The sequence below is a fragment of the Zonotrichia albicollis genome, chromosome 4 (assembly GCF_047830755.1).
Source record: "Zonotrichia albicollis isolate bZonAlb1 chromosome 4, bZonAlb1.hap1, whole genome shotgun sequence".
Taxonomy (NCBI): Eukaryota; Metazoa; Chordata; class Aves; order Passeriformes; family Passerellidae; genus Zonotrichia; species Zonotrichia albicollis.
The window spans coordinates 73,836,822-73,851,389 of NC_133822.1; the positions used below are offsets into that span (position 1 = coordinate 73,836,822).

Consider the following 14,568-nt stretch of genomic DNA (forward strand, 5'->3'; position numbering starts at 1 on the left):
ATTGTTTTCCTGTTCCAAATCCTGTCATTCTGCCCATGTAGGACAAAACAACACTGGAGACCCTGACCCAGCAGCTGGCAGTAAAGCAGAGTGAAGATGGGAAGTTCAGCCACGCAATGATGGATTTCAACATGAGTGGAGATTCTGATGGTCAGTACCAATGATTTTCCTGATTTCCAGGTTTGTGTGTGTGTGCCAACAGGATCTGAGGAAGAATCCAGTGCTTTGGAGGTTCATGAGGAATACAAGCTGTTAGCAATAAATGGCTGTGAAACAAGGCAGGAGGAAGTGATTCATCGTGGGGTGTTTTTAGTCTGGAGATGATTTTTAACCTTCCCTCTGTCCACTGAAGGTCCCAAGATGGGACCAAAAATGTATTTCTGATAGTAAAAGGGACTAAAGAGGCAAATTTATGTGGGGTAAGTGAGATCACACAGGGAAGCCATGAAGAGTAGGCCTGATCCTCCATAAGTGCTGTGTGCTCTGCATCTGTGTGGGCTTTACTGGTTTGATGAAGCAAGCACAATGTTTATTTGTTTCTCTGCTGTTGCATATATTGTTAAGGAGATGTAAGTGCAAAAACAGGCAAGTATGTAAATTTTGCTAGTTAGAGAATTGCTTAAGAAGAAATGCCCAGTATTGCCATCTATCACACCCTTTCTGTCACAGAAACGTGTCACTCTGGTTTTTTAACATTTTCTAAGCCTTCTGATGTTGACATTCTTGTAGTTAACTTTCTCACACAGTTTCTGTAAATAACTCATTGTTTTGCATTCCTTTATAGAAGAAGAGAAAGTTGTTAGACTGTTGGTTTGACCAGTGTCACTGGAGAGGTGGCACTGTCACCCTCCAGTCCACTGCCACTTTTAGAAAACTATAAATGTTAGAATCAGAAAATAAACTCCCCTTTTCCTTCACATTGAGAACAGCGGTGTGCGCTGGTGTTTTTCGTGTCCTACAGTGACAGAAACATAGAAGAAAGGTGACACAATATGACCAGCATTTTGTAAGCAAGAAAGGATGAAAATAAAAAGTAAACCTGCTTGATAAGTATAGATTTGGTTTATGTAATTAAGCAGGAAAAGATGGCTTAGAAAAGCTGTGTAATACTTTGTGTTTGAAAGCAATGAAAACTCCTTGTTGGGTGTGTGATACCGAATTAACAGAATAAATAAATGTGGCAATGTAGGATGTATCAGCCATTACCTGTTGTGAATGGTGCCTCACGGGGCGTGCAGCAGCTGAGCTGGGTGCTGCAGCAGGAGTGCAGCCCGTGTGCCTTGCCTTGCAGGGAGCGCGGGGGTGTCGGAGTCGCGGATCTACCGGGAGTCGCGCGGGCGCGGCAGCAACGAGCCGCACATCAAGCGCCCCATGAACGCCTTCATGGTGTGGGCCAAGGACGAGCGCAGGAAGATCCTGCAGGCCTTCCCCGACATGCACAACTCCAACATCAGCAAGATCCTAGGTAAGAGTCAGCTGGAGCAGGCTCTGACCGAGCTCAGCCCAGCGCCTGACCGAACGGAATTGCTGCTTTTCTCTCTTGCCTTTCAGTCACTGCACCAAGAACAGCGATGGGAGCTTCCCCTGCGTGCCCAGCAGTGGGGATTAACCACAGCCTGAAATATTCTTTGTAATTACTGAGGTTGTGGCAGTTTTTCCCAGGAGGAGAGGAGCCTAGAGTTCCCAGTATTTCCTTTTTAGACATGGGGGTTACGTTTCTCCTTTTCCAGAGAGCAATAACTTGACCAGACTGCCAAAGCTTCTCCAATAGTGGTTAGCCAGTGCATCTGTCAGTTCTCTCAGGCCCTGCAGATGCATCTCAGCAGGCCCCACAGATTTGTGCACCTGGTTACTCATTCTAGCATTAATTCTCCTATTTAAATATAGATTAGCCTGTTAATGGGGAGGGAGTCATAAAGTTCTTATATTTCTGTAGTGTAGAGCTTTAACGCGCTCTTTGTTGGTGGCTGGCTGCTTGAGGGCCCACAATGTAATTGGGAAATCAGTATTTGTCCACTTGTAGAGATTGTATTATTTTTTAAAGGAGCTGTACCCCCTTTAAATTGCTTCATTAGGGTTCGTGGGTTTTCCTTGGAGAAGAATTAAGAGTGAACTTAGATTCATTTCACAGGCAACCAGCTATCACCCAAAACTGATCTTCTCCTACATTTGGTGGTTCTTCATTCTTTGTACACTGAAAAGAATTTTTTAAAAACCCTGATTTCCATATTATCTGCTCTTCACGTCCCGATTAATATTTGTCTCGAGCATCATCTGCTGAATCTCATACCAAATTCTTCCAACTGGTCAGTGTTTGAACAGATTCTCAGGACCATGTTCTGTCCAAAGTTACTCCTCTGTGCTGTGCTGGATGGTGCAGTAGGTGACTAGTGAGGCTCACTGAGGCCAGTGAATTACTTCTCAGCAGAAAAATCTGCAACCAAAATACAGAGATTGTATTTTTACCAATAAAAACAGCTGCAAGTCCTAAGCATCCCTCAGGCCAGTGGCTAAGCAGGGAACGTGTTTACCTGTGCTGCAGATCTTGCTGATTTTGCAGGCTGCTCAAGAGATGCAGTGCAATTCTAATGGCAGCATTAACCAGCTGCAGGGCTGGTAAATATGCCAGGTTTAGACTGGTCAGAGGTTTGAGGCTTCCCTTGATTAGAGTGGTATTATGAAAAGTTAGCAGGGGGCAAGTGGGAACGAGATAAATTGGTTGGAGAAGCAAAATGTATTGCCACGGATGGCAGATGTGATGATATTAACCCATGATTTAAAGGGTGGTACGAGATGATTAGATTAGTTATGGGAACAGGATTAGAAGGCTAAATTGGCTGTGTTGATGGCAATAGAACCTTATACTGGTTAAAAGTGATTATACTGGTCAGAGGTGTATGATGTGATTAGCCGGAGGACAGGGCAGTAATAGTTTTGGTCTGGTTCTAAATTGAGAGTAGACCTGGTTAAACCTGTTTTTAAGTAATCAGCTTCAGAAATCTACAAGATCATTCTGAATGGCCCTTTTCATATAGAAAGTACAAAGGCAGCTTGATGTTTTCCCTCTTAACTGATTGTTTTGGATAACAACCTCCGACAGCACGCTGCTAATTCATTCTGCTTAAAACAGGCGCTTGAGCTGGGCTGACATTTTACGCAGTCTCTGGGGATCCTGGTTGACATTTTAAAGGGCTTCTAAGCATTTTATAATACCCTAAAATCTGGTTTTAATAAGCCATTCTGCTGAAATTGTTAACATAAGGAATCACCTTTTACTATTTGGCGCTAGATCAGGGAGATATGGAGACATCTTTTTCTGATTAGATATACAGTAGTTGGAGTAAAATGTGCAAATTCATTACAGATCCTGTTGAGGTGACAGACAGTATAGCTGACTCCAAACTCTCTGTTTTGCTGCCAGATATGGGGAAAAGCAAGGTCTGAGACAGTGAAAGATGATGTTTCTATTTCTTTACAGCATCACATTTGATTTTTTTTTTCTCATTCTACGTGTGCAATAGAGAGGGATGTCCTGGCATCTTCCTTCTTGACAGAAACATTACAAAGTTCTTCCCTCAGCTGCAAAAGGCCAGGCTTTTGAAGCCAGCAGGGAGCTGTCTGTTAACTGGCACAGGGTGACCAATTAAATCTCACAGTTCAGCCAGATATTAGGGTGTCCTTATTAGAAAGCCACAATTTCTCCTTCCCATTTTTCCAGCAGCACCACTACAAGTCACAGAGCTTGTTGTCACTCAGAGTAACTTAGATAGAGTTCTACCAATCCAGGGTCATTCTTATAGTAAAATGAGAGGAGGTGCCCTTCCCAGCACTAGAATTCTCTAGGGATTATGTTTGACACTGTGGTATTATGTTTTGAGCATAAAAATGAGATACACGGATTTGTCACTAAATTCATCTGTGCATACGTTTGTCATCCATCTGTTCACTGCAACTTAAACTTGTGGATAATGGTTTTTTTAGTAAATTGTTAAAAAAGTGCTAAAATGGGACTGCTGGACCCTGTCAATTTAATAATGCATTGTTTAGATATTTCAGTAAATATTTTAATTATTTTCACTGAGAAATCTATGTAAAGATTTTAGGAAAAAAAAATTAATTACTAGCTTCAGAAATTCTCTTGGAATGTATACATGTGTTTACATGAATGTGTACACATACCTATACATTATACAAGGGTTTGTCTATGTGAGAATGTTTTTTAACATAAAATCAGCCTGATTCAGGTACTCAGATTGAAAAATGTCAGTCTAATGCACTGAAAGTTAGAGAGTATTGCAAACAGCTGAAAAATCTTGTCAGAGAAACGTGGCTTAAAAGCAGCATGTGTGTGCCTGGAGCACAAGTGTCTGGGCAGGGGTGAGGGCATCTCTCTTGTGCCCTGGACTCAAGGATTTGCCCTCTCCAGATGTGCTGCCAGTCACACACAGCTGTGTGGGCACAGCTCTGGCTGCCCTGGCTCAGCTGAGGGGCAGGAGCTGAGCAGGTGCCGCAGAGCCTTTAAATTTGGGGTTTTTTCCCTAAATACTCTGGCCACCACATCTTTGCCCCTTCTCAGGACAAAGACGTCGCTGTTCATACACGGCTTATCTCTGGATGTGAGGGCAGCTGGTACCAGTTCTTCTCTCTGGAAGCCCAGACTGCAGCATGGAATAAAGATCCAATGGGGAAATGGTGTCAGTAATCAGAACAGGCCTTTCTAGAGGGAATGAAAGTGTTTTCTTTCCTGGGGAAAGGATAACTGTGCTCCTTCTACTGTGAGTATTGGGGGTACGGTGGGATAAGACCAGCCTGAGGGGTAGCATGAGCTGACCGTAAAAAATGAGGAACAAGAGGAAGTCAAGTATGACATATGGCATTATGAACCCATTAAATTGAGAAACTATTCAAACATTTTTCCAGTGGGAAACTTGACTATTTTCCAATAAAGTTTTCTTTCTAGGCCACAGGTTTCACTGTTTGAACTATTCCTGTTATTTGAAATGTATCTTACCCTGAAGCACTTCTGTATTTAATGGAAAAATAAAATGGGGCAACTGATTCCAGAACTTTTACTTTCTGCTCCCATATTATATCCTTTAAGAAATATTAGTTTATAACTTTCAGCAGGCAGTTGAAAACAACTTTGAAGTCTTTACTGTATCCCTATCTCAAATATCTAGGTTAGCATAGTCAGAAACCCGGGCTGCCAGCAATGAAGCCATAGTGCAGCTCCTGGGAGAGATATGCCAGTGCCCAGTGCTTTTCCCTTCATGACACAGTAAATTCTTTCAGTTGGGGCTGGCAGTATTTCCCAGGACTTGGTCTTGGAGTTAAAACCCCACTGACACATCTGGGATAATTTATAGCTTTTAAAGGCATTGCTTTAAGGTCTTTGCAGGCTCTTGTACCTGACTGCAGAGCATTTACAGCCAGTTCCTCTCCTCACCACCAGCCTGGGAGCCAGAAAGACCCAGTGTTTGTCAGAAGGATTAGGCTGTGGACTTGTGCATATCCAGATCTGATGCCTTGACCCAGCTGTGGATCACAGACAGCAGCCCATGGAGTGGGGCCTTCCATGAGCAGGAGCTGTGAGCAGGCATGTGGCCAGGGGAAAGTGGGGCCACAGAAGAGCAGACTCTGTGTGTCCATCCCTCCAAAATACACTGCCTCTGTGTGTCCATCCCTCCGAAACACACTGCTTTCTTTCCTGGAACAAAGTGTCAGGGTTGCCATTGTCGGGATCATGGTTTTACTGCCCACCTGAAAGTCTCTGTAAGGCAGATTAATTTCAGTAAAATACAGGGTCAAAATTTCCAGTGCTGCCTCTCTCTGCATCTTGGCCATCCCCTGGAGGTTTATGAGTCAAATACAAACAAGAGCAGAACCCTGTCTAGAAGCTCTGACAGATTCCCAGCCCAAAGCCAAGTGGCCTTGGGTGTCTTCTTCTGGGTGACCTACTTGTTTCCCTGCCTGGCAGCGTTTGGGGACGAGTGGCATCTCATCTCTGTTTTTTCTCATTTTTCTGTGTTCTGGTGGCAGGATCTCGCTGGAAAGCTATGACAAACCTAGAGAAGCAGCCATACTACGAGGAGCAGGCCCGGCTGAGCAAGCAGCACCTGGAGAAGTACCCAGACTACAAGTACAAGCCGCGGCCCAAGCGCACGTGCCTGGTGGACGGCAAGAAGCTGCGCATCGGCGAGTACAAGGCCATCATGCGCAACCGGCGCCAGGAGATGAGGCAGTACTTCAACGTCGGGTAGGGCACCTCCCTCACACCCATCCTTCCAAAAACTAACCAGAATCAGGGGAAATCGTCATTCTTTGTCGTAGTTTATTGGAGAGAGCATTAGGTGTTGCTAACCTAGGAAATGAGAGCTGTGCTGCACAGCAAAGTGTTCCAAGAGGAGGTTGGGCAGCTTTAGGAACCTTATTGCTGTCTCTGTTTTACTCTCGACACCTCAGCCACCTGTCTCATTTCCACTCTGATCATGAGAAAAAAGGCTTTAAGATTTTCCAGTGAAAGTTATTTCTAAAGAAATGTGCCATGTGGGCACAAGCTCTGCTGCCCAGGAGGGTCCCGTAGTGCAGGGGTTTGCACATGGACACATAGCGGTCGTAGCACATGATGGTCAGGAGAGAAAACTCTGCTGAGATAAGAACAGAAAGAAAAAGAGCTGTGCAGCACATCCTGTGTAGGAGATGTTCCTGGTGTCCCAGAGGGAATTGTGCATGGCTTTGGGGACAGTGGTGCAGATGGAGCCCAGGTCGCTGAGGGCCAGGTTGAAGAAATAAGTCTTCTAGTAATAAGTCATCTAGTAAAGCCTTACAACTATTAGGAGGCCTCAGAGAGAATATCTGAAGGAATCTGTGGTAGTGCCTCAGGATCCAAAAGCCAAAAAAAGAAGTTTGTATTCAGTAGGATCTGTGGCAAATGGTCTTCAAAAGACTGCTGAGCACACTGAACTTGAGCTGGAATATGGACGTGACTCAGTTGACTGATGCCAAGCCGTGTTCCCATCAAATCATTGTTCATTTGTCCTGCCTGGTAGTGTCTTACAGTCCAGCAAGTTAAATGCTTTCTGTTGGGCAGAAATTTTAAGGCCAGTTCTCATAAACAGCTAATAGATCAGTTTGACACGATTAGAATAAAAATGTCTAGAAGACTAGCATGTATTTTCCTTCTGCAGATATTCCTTGGTGTTGGTTACAGCAGATCAAAAAGAATCCGAAGTAATCAAATATTCCACGATATTTCTGTATTCACGTGTGAAAATTAAAAGCTACTCAGGGATCAAAAAAACCCCCAGCAAAACCAGCAGCAAGAGCAACCCCCTGAAATAATGGAATTTGTGTTGTGTTTCATCTGAGTTTGGAATCCTTTCGGTATTAACTGGGTTGCACATCTTTTCAGTTAATGGCTGGAAGTAGCAATAAAGGAGAGAGCATCTATCCAGTGACTGTTAAGTGTCAGCAGCCTGTGTTTTAAACAGCTACAGTGTGCATTGTTAGAATAAGCTGCTCAGCAGAGAAATTTGAGCTGCTTAACCCTGTGGTGCTGGCAGGTCCAGTGATCCCAGTGGTAAGCACTGAAACAAACACAGGGAAGTCAGCCAACATTTGGCATCAAGAGATTAAAAAAGAGGAGGAGGCCTCATGGAAAAAGAATAGGTGGCAACAAGAGCCCCCCCAAACGCTGCTTATCTGGTTAATATGCATGCCTCATCATGGGGAAAAATTAACCTTGTAACATTCTGCCTACAGAAATTCAGCTTTCCAAACAGGGCTGACATTGAAATCAAGACATTTCTGGAGGTAATTTGCACTGGGGCAGAACCCAGGGTGAAGTCTTTCTGGCAGCAGCTGGCAGAGTGGCCCGTGGCTGCAGGCACCAGTCACAGCACTGCATTCCTGCTTTAGATGGGTTATTTAGGTGGGTTTGGGTGCACCCACCAGTACAGGTCATTTAGGGCTAAACTCCCAAACACCAGCCCAGCTCCTGCCCGGGCACCACAGAAAGTGCTTGGTTTAGCAGGAGCTGTGGCCCTGCTAGAGGCATCCCAGTGTGAAGGATTGGGAATTTTTTATATTCCCTATTTCAGTGTCCTCATCTGCAGTGGTAGCGTGTCAGGCACGGCCTGCTGAGAGCCCTAATACATTAATGTCTGAGGACTGCTGCAAGATCCTCTGGGCTGGACATCCCATAGAGGTGGGAAAACACTATTCTTAAATTATTTAATATTTGAAAAGCACTCTGAAAAGCACCATTTAAGTGCAAAGTGTTCCTATTGTTAAATATTAAAAGCAATTTAAGTGTGCTGAATCTTGTTGCAGGGATGCTGACTCCAGAAAACAAAAGCCTTCCTCCTGAATTAAGAATAAAATGCAAATTAGATCTGCTCCCTACTTTAAGAGCTGTATCTTCAGCTGAGACAGCTTGGATTGTTTCAGAAACGTGGAAACAGGGGCTCTGTGGAGGGAGGCCTTGCTTGGATGGCAGGCAGGAAGTATCTGAAAATGCAGCAAGCAATTCCAAACAAGTACAAAGCTGCTTGGCAGAGGAGAGCCTTTCAGGATCACTGTGCTGTGTGAGGCTTTCTGTGCAGCCAGGGCACAGGCAGGCAGGGGAACAGGGAAGGGTTTCATTCTTAATTAACAATGTTCATCTCAAGAGACTCTGCCCTGTCTCCTGTGGCAAGGCTTTTCAGTGCAGATGGACACACCGCTGATGACATTACAATGTGCAGCATGTACTGAACAGAATTACTGCAATGGAATTACTTCATGCAGGAAGGCAACAAAAGCAGCATGAATTTTAAACCTCTGGGCTTGTCGGGACTCTGAGGCTTCTCAGGGAAACAAACACTGGTATAACACAGCCAGTGTTCTTGATGCTGAGGGAATTTCTGTGCCCTGGAATAATTCTTCTTTCATTACTGCAGACAGGTTTCCGAGGCTTAGACGCTGTGTAAAGGCATCCTGTAGGAAATTTTCTCAAATGCTCGTGTTGTTTCCTTGCTTTTTATTTATTTTTCAGTAATGCCCGCTTCCGTTTGAAGCCTGCCTTTCCCCAGTTTTACCCACCTTCCTTCAGAGAATCTGCTTTTCACAAGGGCTGCTCCCAGTGGAAACTCTCACCTTCCAGTGGGAGGCCTTTAGTGACCCATTCTGTAAACTCATCCTGGCTCCAGAAAGCCCTCTGTTCCTCTCCCTGGTAATGAGCAGGGCCCTGAAGGAATGTGGAGAAAGCATTGTCTCTGCTTTCTCCTCATCCAGAGGCATTTTCCTGCAGCACCTTCCCAACCCTGTGCAGTCTACCTAGGCCTTGCTGCCTCTCTCCTGTTGGCAGTTTATGGCTAGTTACTGTGACTCTAATGTCCACTCCTGATAGCAGGCTGGATTTTTTAAAAGGAAGCTTTTCAAAATACATGGGTTTTAAGTTGGACCACAGTTGGTCCAATATTTGTTTTTGGGCGGCACCAAGCTGAGGCAGAAAAGTTTCCCTCACAGGCAGGCAAGCTGAAGCTGTGTAGCTCAGGTACAGCTAGAGATGGGGTTTTCTTATCAGTGGAGTTGATTTGGGTTTGTTTGTGGAGCATGGCTTGGTGAGTTTCCGATGCTGATGCAAGAATTCCTGTGCATGCCCAGGAGTTCCCGCTGTTGAGCTCACCCTCCTCGTGGTCCATGCAGCATTCCAACCCCCTGCACTCTCTCCTGTTGTTTTTGCTTTTCAAATTTTTTTGATGTTTATAGTTTTGTAATGAAATTTTTTATGTACTTAATGTAAGTAATTTATTGTTTTGAGTTTTTTTATGGAGGAGGAGAAATTTGCGGGATTGTTGGTTAGTTTAGTATCATTGGAGAGGTGGCACTGTCATTTTTCAATTTACTGTAACTTTTGGAAATCCATAAATATTGGAGTCAGAAATTAAACTTCCCTCCCTTTTACCGTAGAAGGTCGCGTGTCCAGGTTGTTTTATTTCATATCCTCTAACAGCGCTCTCCTCCCAGCAGGCAACAGGCACAGCTGCCGCTGTTGTGTACTTAATGTAACAATTTGTTGTTTTGTGGTTTTTTTATGGAGGGGGAGAAATTTGTTGGATTGTTGGTTAGTTTAGTGTCATTGGAGAGGTTTTGCTGTTGCTTTTGGAAATCCATGAATATTGGAGTCAGAAATTCAAGTTCCCTCTGTTTTACCGTAGGAAGTTGCATGTCCGTGTAGTTTTGTTTCGTGTCCTCTAACAGCGCTCTCCTCCCAGCAGGCAACAGGCGCAGCTGCTGCTGTTGTGTCATTGGAGAGGTGTTGTTTTTTAGTTTACTGTCGCTTTTGGAAATCCATGAATATTGGAGTCAGAAATTCAAGTTCCCTCCATTTTACCATAGGAAGTTGCGTATCCGCGTAGTTCCATTTCCCATGCCCTGACATGTGTCTCTCCCGGCAGGCAACAGGCGCAGCTGCCGCTGTCGTGTCATTGGAGAGGTGTCATTTTTTAGTTTACTGTCGCTTTTGGAAATCCATGAATATTGGAGTCAGAAATTCAAGTTCCCTCTGTTTTACCGTAGGAAGTCGAGTGTCCAGGTTGTTCTGTTTGCCATGCCGTAACAGCGCTCTCTGTCCCGGCAGGCAACAGGCGCAGCTGCCGCTGGCCACGGCGGGCGTGGTGTACCCGGGAGCCATCGCCATGGCGGGCATGCCCTCGCCGCACCTGCCCTCGGAGCACTCGAGCGTGTCCAGCAGCCCCGAGCCCGGCCTGCCCGCGCTGCCCGGCGCCTACGGGCCCAAGGGCGACGAGCCGCTCGTCAAGGAGGAGCTGCAGCCCGACGAGGCCAACGGCGACGTCTACGACGACTACGACGAGGAGGAGGAGGACCCTGATGCAGACTATGGCAGTGACAGTGAAAACCACATGGCGGGCCAGGCCAACTGATCGGGGCCGCCGCTCGCCCGCGGGACTCCAAGGAGGAAAGGAAACGGATCAATCAATAAAGCCCCGTCTGGTTTATCCTTGCCAGTGGCCAAGCACATTAACTTTCTCATACACTGACTGTTACTTTAACTGTTAGTCTTAACTAGTTGGGACATCAGCTGACTAATAGACATCAGCCTGCATCAGAGGAAAAAAGGCTCAGAAGAAAGGAAACGAAGACGACGACGACAACAACAGAATGATATAAGCTATGGGTAAAATAATGCCAGTAATTCAGCTGCTATACCCAAGCACTGAAGTCTTACCCGTTGACCTTTTATTATTATTATTTTTTTTTCAAATAAACTTTATGGCTGTTTGTTCTACAATGTTCTAGAAATTCTCACTCAGGTACACAGTGCCAACAAGTGGCTTGTGAATGTGTTTTGTTGTTTTGTGCTACAGTTTAAAGAGAAATAATTTTTTTTTTTTTGGTAATGCACCTGACAGGAAAAAAAAAAGATAAAATTCCTTTTAACCCCCTCTGTCTCCTCCTCCTCTTCTTCCTCTTCCTCTTCCTCCTCCTCCTCCTCCTCCTCCTCCCTGTCAAATCTGGGTCAGAAGTGTGTGTGTGTGCGTGCCTGTGCGCGTGGCTGGCAAGGAAGGAAGTGGGGAGTCTTTCTGTTAACCCCAACAAGCATTTCCTTTCAAGAGAGGACTTCTCTTCATCAGTTGCACACCATACTGAGTCTTTGAGCAAGTGCCAAATTTGTACTAAAGCGCTGAACTAGTCCAATTTGCTTTTTTTAGGTTGGTCTCTTCTCGTTTTGTTTTTCTTTGGCTTTTCATTTGCTTCTTGCTCTGTCTGAAGTTAGGACAGTGTTATATCTTAGACAATCCCTTGAAGAACCTGATATACCAGCAGCTGGTGAGATTAGACATATATTTTTGCTTTTGCTTTTTAAAGGAAACTGTAGGTGCTGTTCTCAGGTGAAAAAAAAAAGAGAGAGAGAGACATAAGAAATTTAGAGAAAAATATTTTATGGTCTTGGATTTTCATGTGTGCGTGTTTATGGTACTAATAAGAATAATCTTGGACTATCATGAGCAAAAAGCATGTTCCAGAATGAAGTCCTGCACCCTCCAAGGGACTTGGTCTGTAAGAAACCTTGACTTTTAGTTTGCACTTCAAGTGGCAGCATAAACAACATAAAAGGCTTGTCCAAAATGGGGTTTGTTCTGCACGGGACACTGGAAACATTACCAAGTGCTGAGCATAATTAAGCTACCACCACTTGGGCCCAGTCCTGATGATCTCGTCCCTTCAGGGTGGCTGAGTGCTGATTTCTGATTCAAAAGGCAATTTTTTTTTCACTGACTTCTTTTTCTCCTGTGCACTGGTAGAAATCCCTCTTTCACAAATGCAATGTTTGTGTGGGAAGGAAGGCTGATGGCTGTGAGGAGATTTCCAAATTCCAGGTGGGGTTACAGGAACTCGGTGCAGTGCTGAGTTTCCCTCACTGCTGCCTGTCACAGCTGAAATGTCATTCTCTGTGCTGGACTATTCCCATTCTTGTTGTGGAGCACTGCCATGGCTTGGGCAGCTCTGCCCTCCTTGGGCAGCCACAGCGTGAGGAAGGGCCTGGGAGCTGCTCTGGGAGGCCTTGGCATCGTGCTGGGGCAAACCCTCCTCCGAATTGTTTCTTCAGCTGAGGACGGCAGCTCTGTGGGCCTCGCAGTAAACCCCTGTCCCAGAGGAAGCTGCAGTGCTGCTGTCATCCCCTCTGCCCTGTACAGCCAGCCCCGCACCCCTCAGGGGCACCGAGAGCCCAGCCAGGCACCCACAGAGCCCTGTCAGCGCTGCTTGGCAGCCCTGGCTTCGCAATCAGTCCCTCAGTCAGGCAGATCCAGCCCTTGGTGCCAGGTGCAGGACCATGAACAGGACAGCTAGGAGGGGGGGATGCCTTTCTTTGCCTCTGCAATCCCACTTGAAGTGTAACCTGACCTCTGCAGACCTGTGCAAAGCAAAAAGCAAATGCCATCGAACACTTAGGACAATACTCCCATGTTTGGGCATGTGACAGTTGCACCCTGCTACATCTCTTTTCTTTTTCTCTGTTTTCCTCATTTTGATTTCCACCTCTGCTTTGAAAAATTCTTTTCTGTTTTCTCTCTCTCAGAAGATTTGCTCTGAAATTATGCTTGGAGTAGCTGATCATATCCTCCGTGTCAGAGAGGGTTCTTTTCTGTTTGTATTTTATGACTGTGTTGGGGTTTTTTTTTTCAGTTGAACTGCCTCTTCTTGCTAGTGTTGAATGGTAATTATAATAATAATAATAATGGTCAGCTGTTCCCAGATTAGTAAATTATGTATAATTTATTTACATCCCTCCCCTTTTTTAACTTTATTTTATTCTGTTCTAATTTGGCAGTGCAGCAAATGAAGCTGTTAGGCTATTTAAAATGGATACCCCTCCCCACCTTACCTTTTTATATATATATAAATATATATATATATACATATGAAAACAAATCGCTTCTTCTTCTGCTCACACCATTTCTCTTTCTTTTATTTTAATTTTGGCCCCAGCCATGTCAACTTCTGATGTTTATTATGATGGAGTGAATTAATGGGAGTGTTGTTTTCAATCTTAATTAACTTCTGCTCTCTCATCACTCATTTTAGTTATTTAATTACACCAGTCATCTAGAGCCAATTTTTTTGAAGCACTCTGTTTGGATAAGAAGGAAGAAAAAAAAAAATAGACAATTGTTTTTATATCATTACTATGTACAATGTGAAAACAGATATTTGCTCCTTTTTATTTTTATTTTTTTTTTAACTTTCAAATTCGTTCCCTGTCTTTGTGAACAAATGACTTCTGACTCTCGTGGGTTCGCCACACATTTGCTGGATGCTTGATTTCCACCACAGCTGAGCTGAGAGACTCTCTGGTTTAACTGTGTCACTGTGGGCCACTTTGTTTTAGCTCCAGGTAGGTGCCCGCGGGGCTTGCAGCGAGTGAGGGCTCGGTGGGAAGGGGTCCCTGGGCTTCGGTGGGACCAAGCTGCAGCCCTGGATGCCCTGGGAGAGGCTGCTGGGGGCACCAGGGCTGGGCAGTGCCAGCTGTGCCCAGCCTGGTGTGCCCAGCTTGCTGTCCCTGGGCTCCAAGGATGGGCAGTGCCCGCTGTCCCCAGCCCGGTGTCCCCAGCCTGGTGTCTCCATCCTGATGTCCCCAGCCTGGTGTCCTTGGCACAGTGGGACAGTTCCTGCTGTCCCCAGCCTGGTGTCCCCAGCCTGGTGTCCCTGGCACCGTGGTGTCACACAAAGCCCTCCCCATCTCTCCCAGCTGCCCCAGCCAGGGCTGGCAACTCTGTGCGCATTCCCTTGGAGAGGCTGTGCCCAGCCTGCCCTTCCCTGGGGCTGTAGCAGACTGTCCCCCTCCTCCACCTTTGGGATGTTGAAAACGATGCAGAAAAATGGTAAAAAGTAAAAAAAAAAATAAAGAGGCCAAAAGATGAAGACATAGATTTTTCGGAAATGGCTCTGGGGTTCCAAACCAGCAAAATGCTTTTTATGCCCGTGCTAATGTTTTCTGAGGTCCAAGGATGAGCACCCACATGTCCTTCAGCAGTAGAAGATCAGATTTGAAAATAGGGCACT

At 45.3% G+C, this 14,568-nt stretch overlaps 1 protein-coding gene across 26 annotated transcripts in view; it reads left to right on the top strand.

Moving 5' to 3' along the window:
- Window positions 1-14,411, top strand: part of SOX5 (SRY-box transcription factor 5) — a 591,653-nt gene extending 577,242 nt beyond the window's left edge. For 24 of the 26 annotated variants that reach the window (XM_026796865.2, XM_074540122.1, XM_074540120.1 and 21 more), the window contains 4 exons: window positions 42-150; window positions 1,292-1,465; window positions 6,040-6,256; window positions 10,622-14,411. In XM_026796865.2, the coding sequence (XP_026652666.1) occupies window positions 42-150; window positions 1,292-1,465; window positions 6,040-6,256; window positions 10,622-10,925 (804 nt within the window). In that variant the 3' untranslated portion in view covers window positions 10,926-14,411. Of the gene's footprint in view, window positions 1-41; window positions 151-1,291; window positions 1,466-6,039; window positions 6,257-10,259; window positions 10,327-10,439; window positions 10,507-10,621 lie in introns of those variants that run through there. The other 2 variants (XM_074540135.1, XM_074540134.1) reach the window with 2 other exon arrangements.
- Window positions 14,412-14,568: the final 157 nt, after the last annotated feature.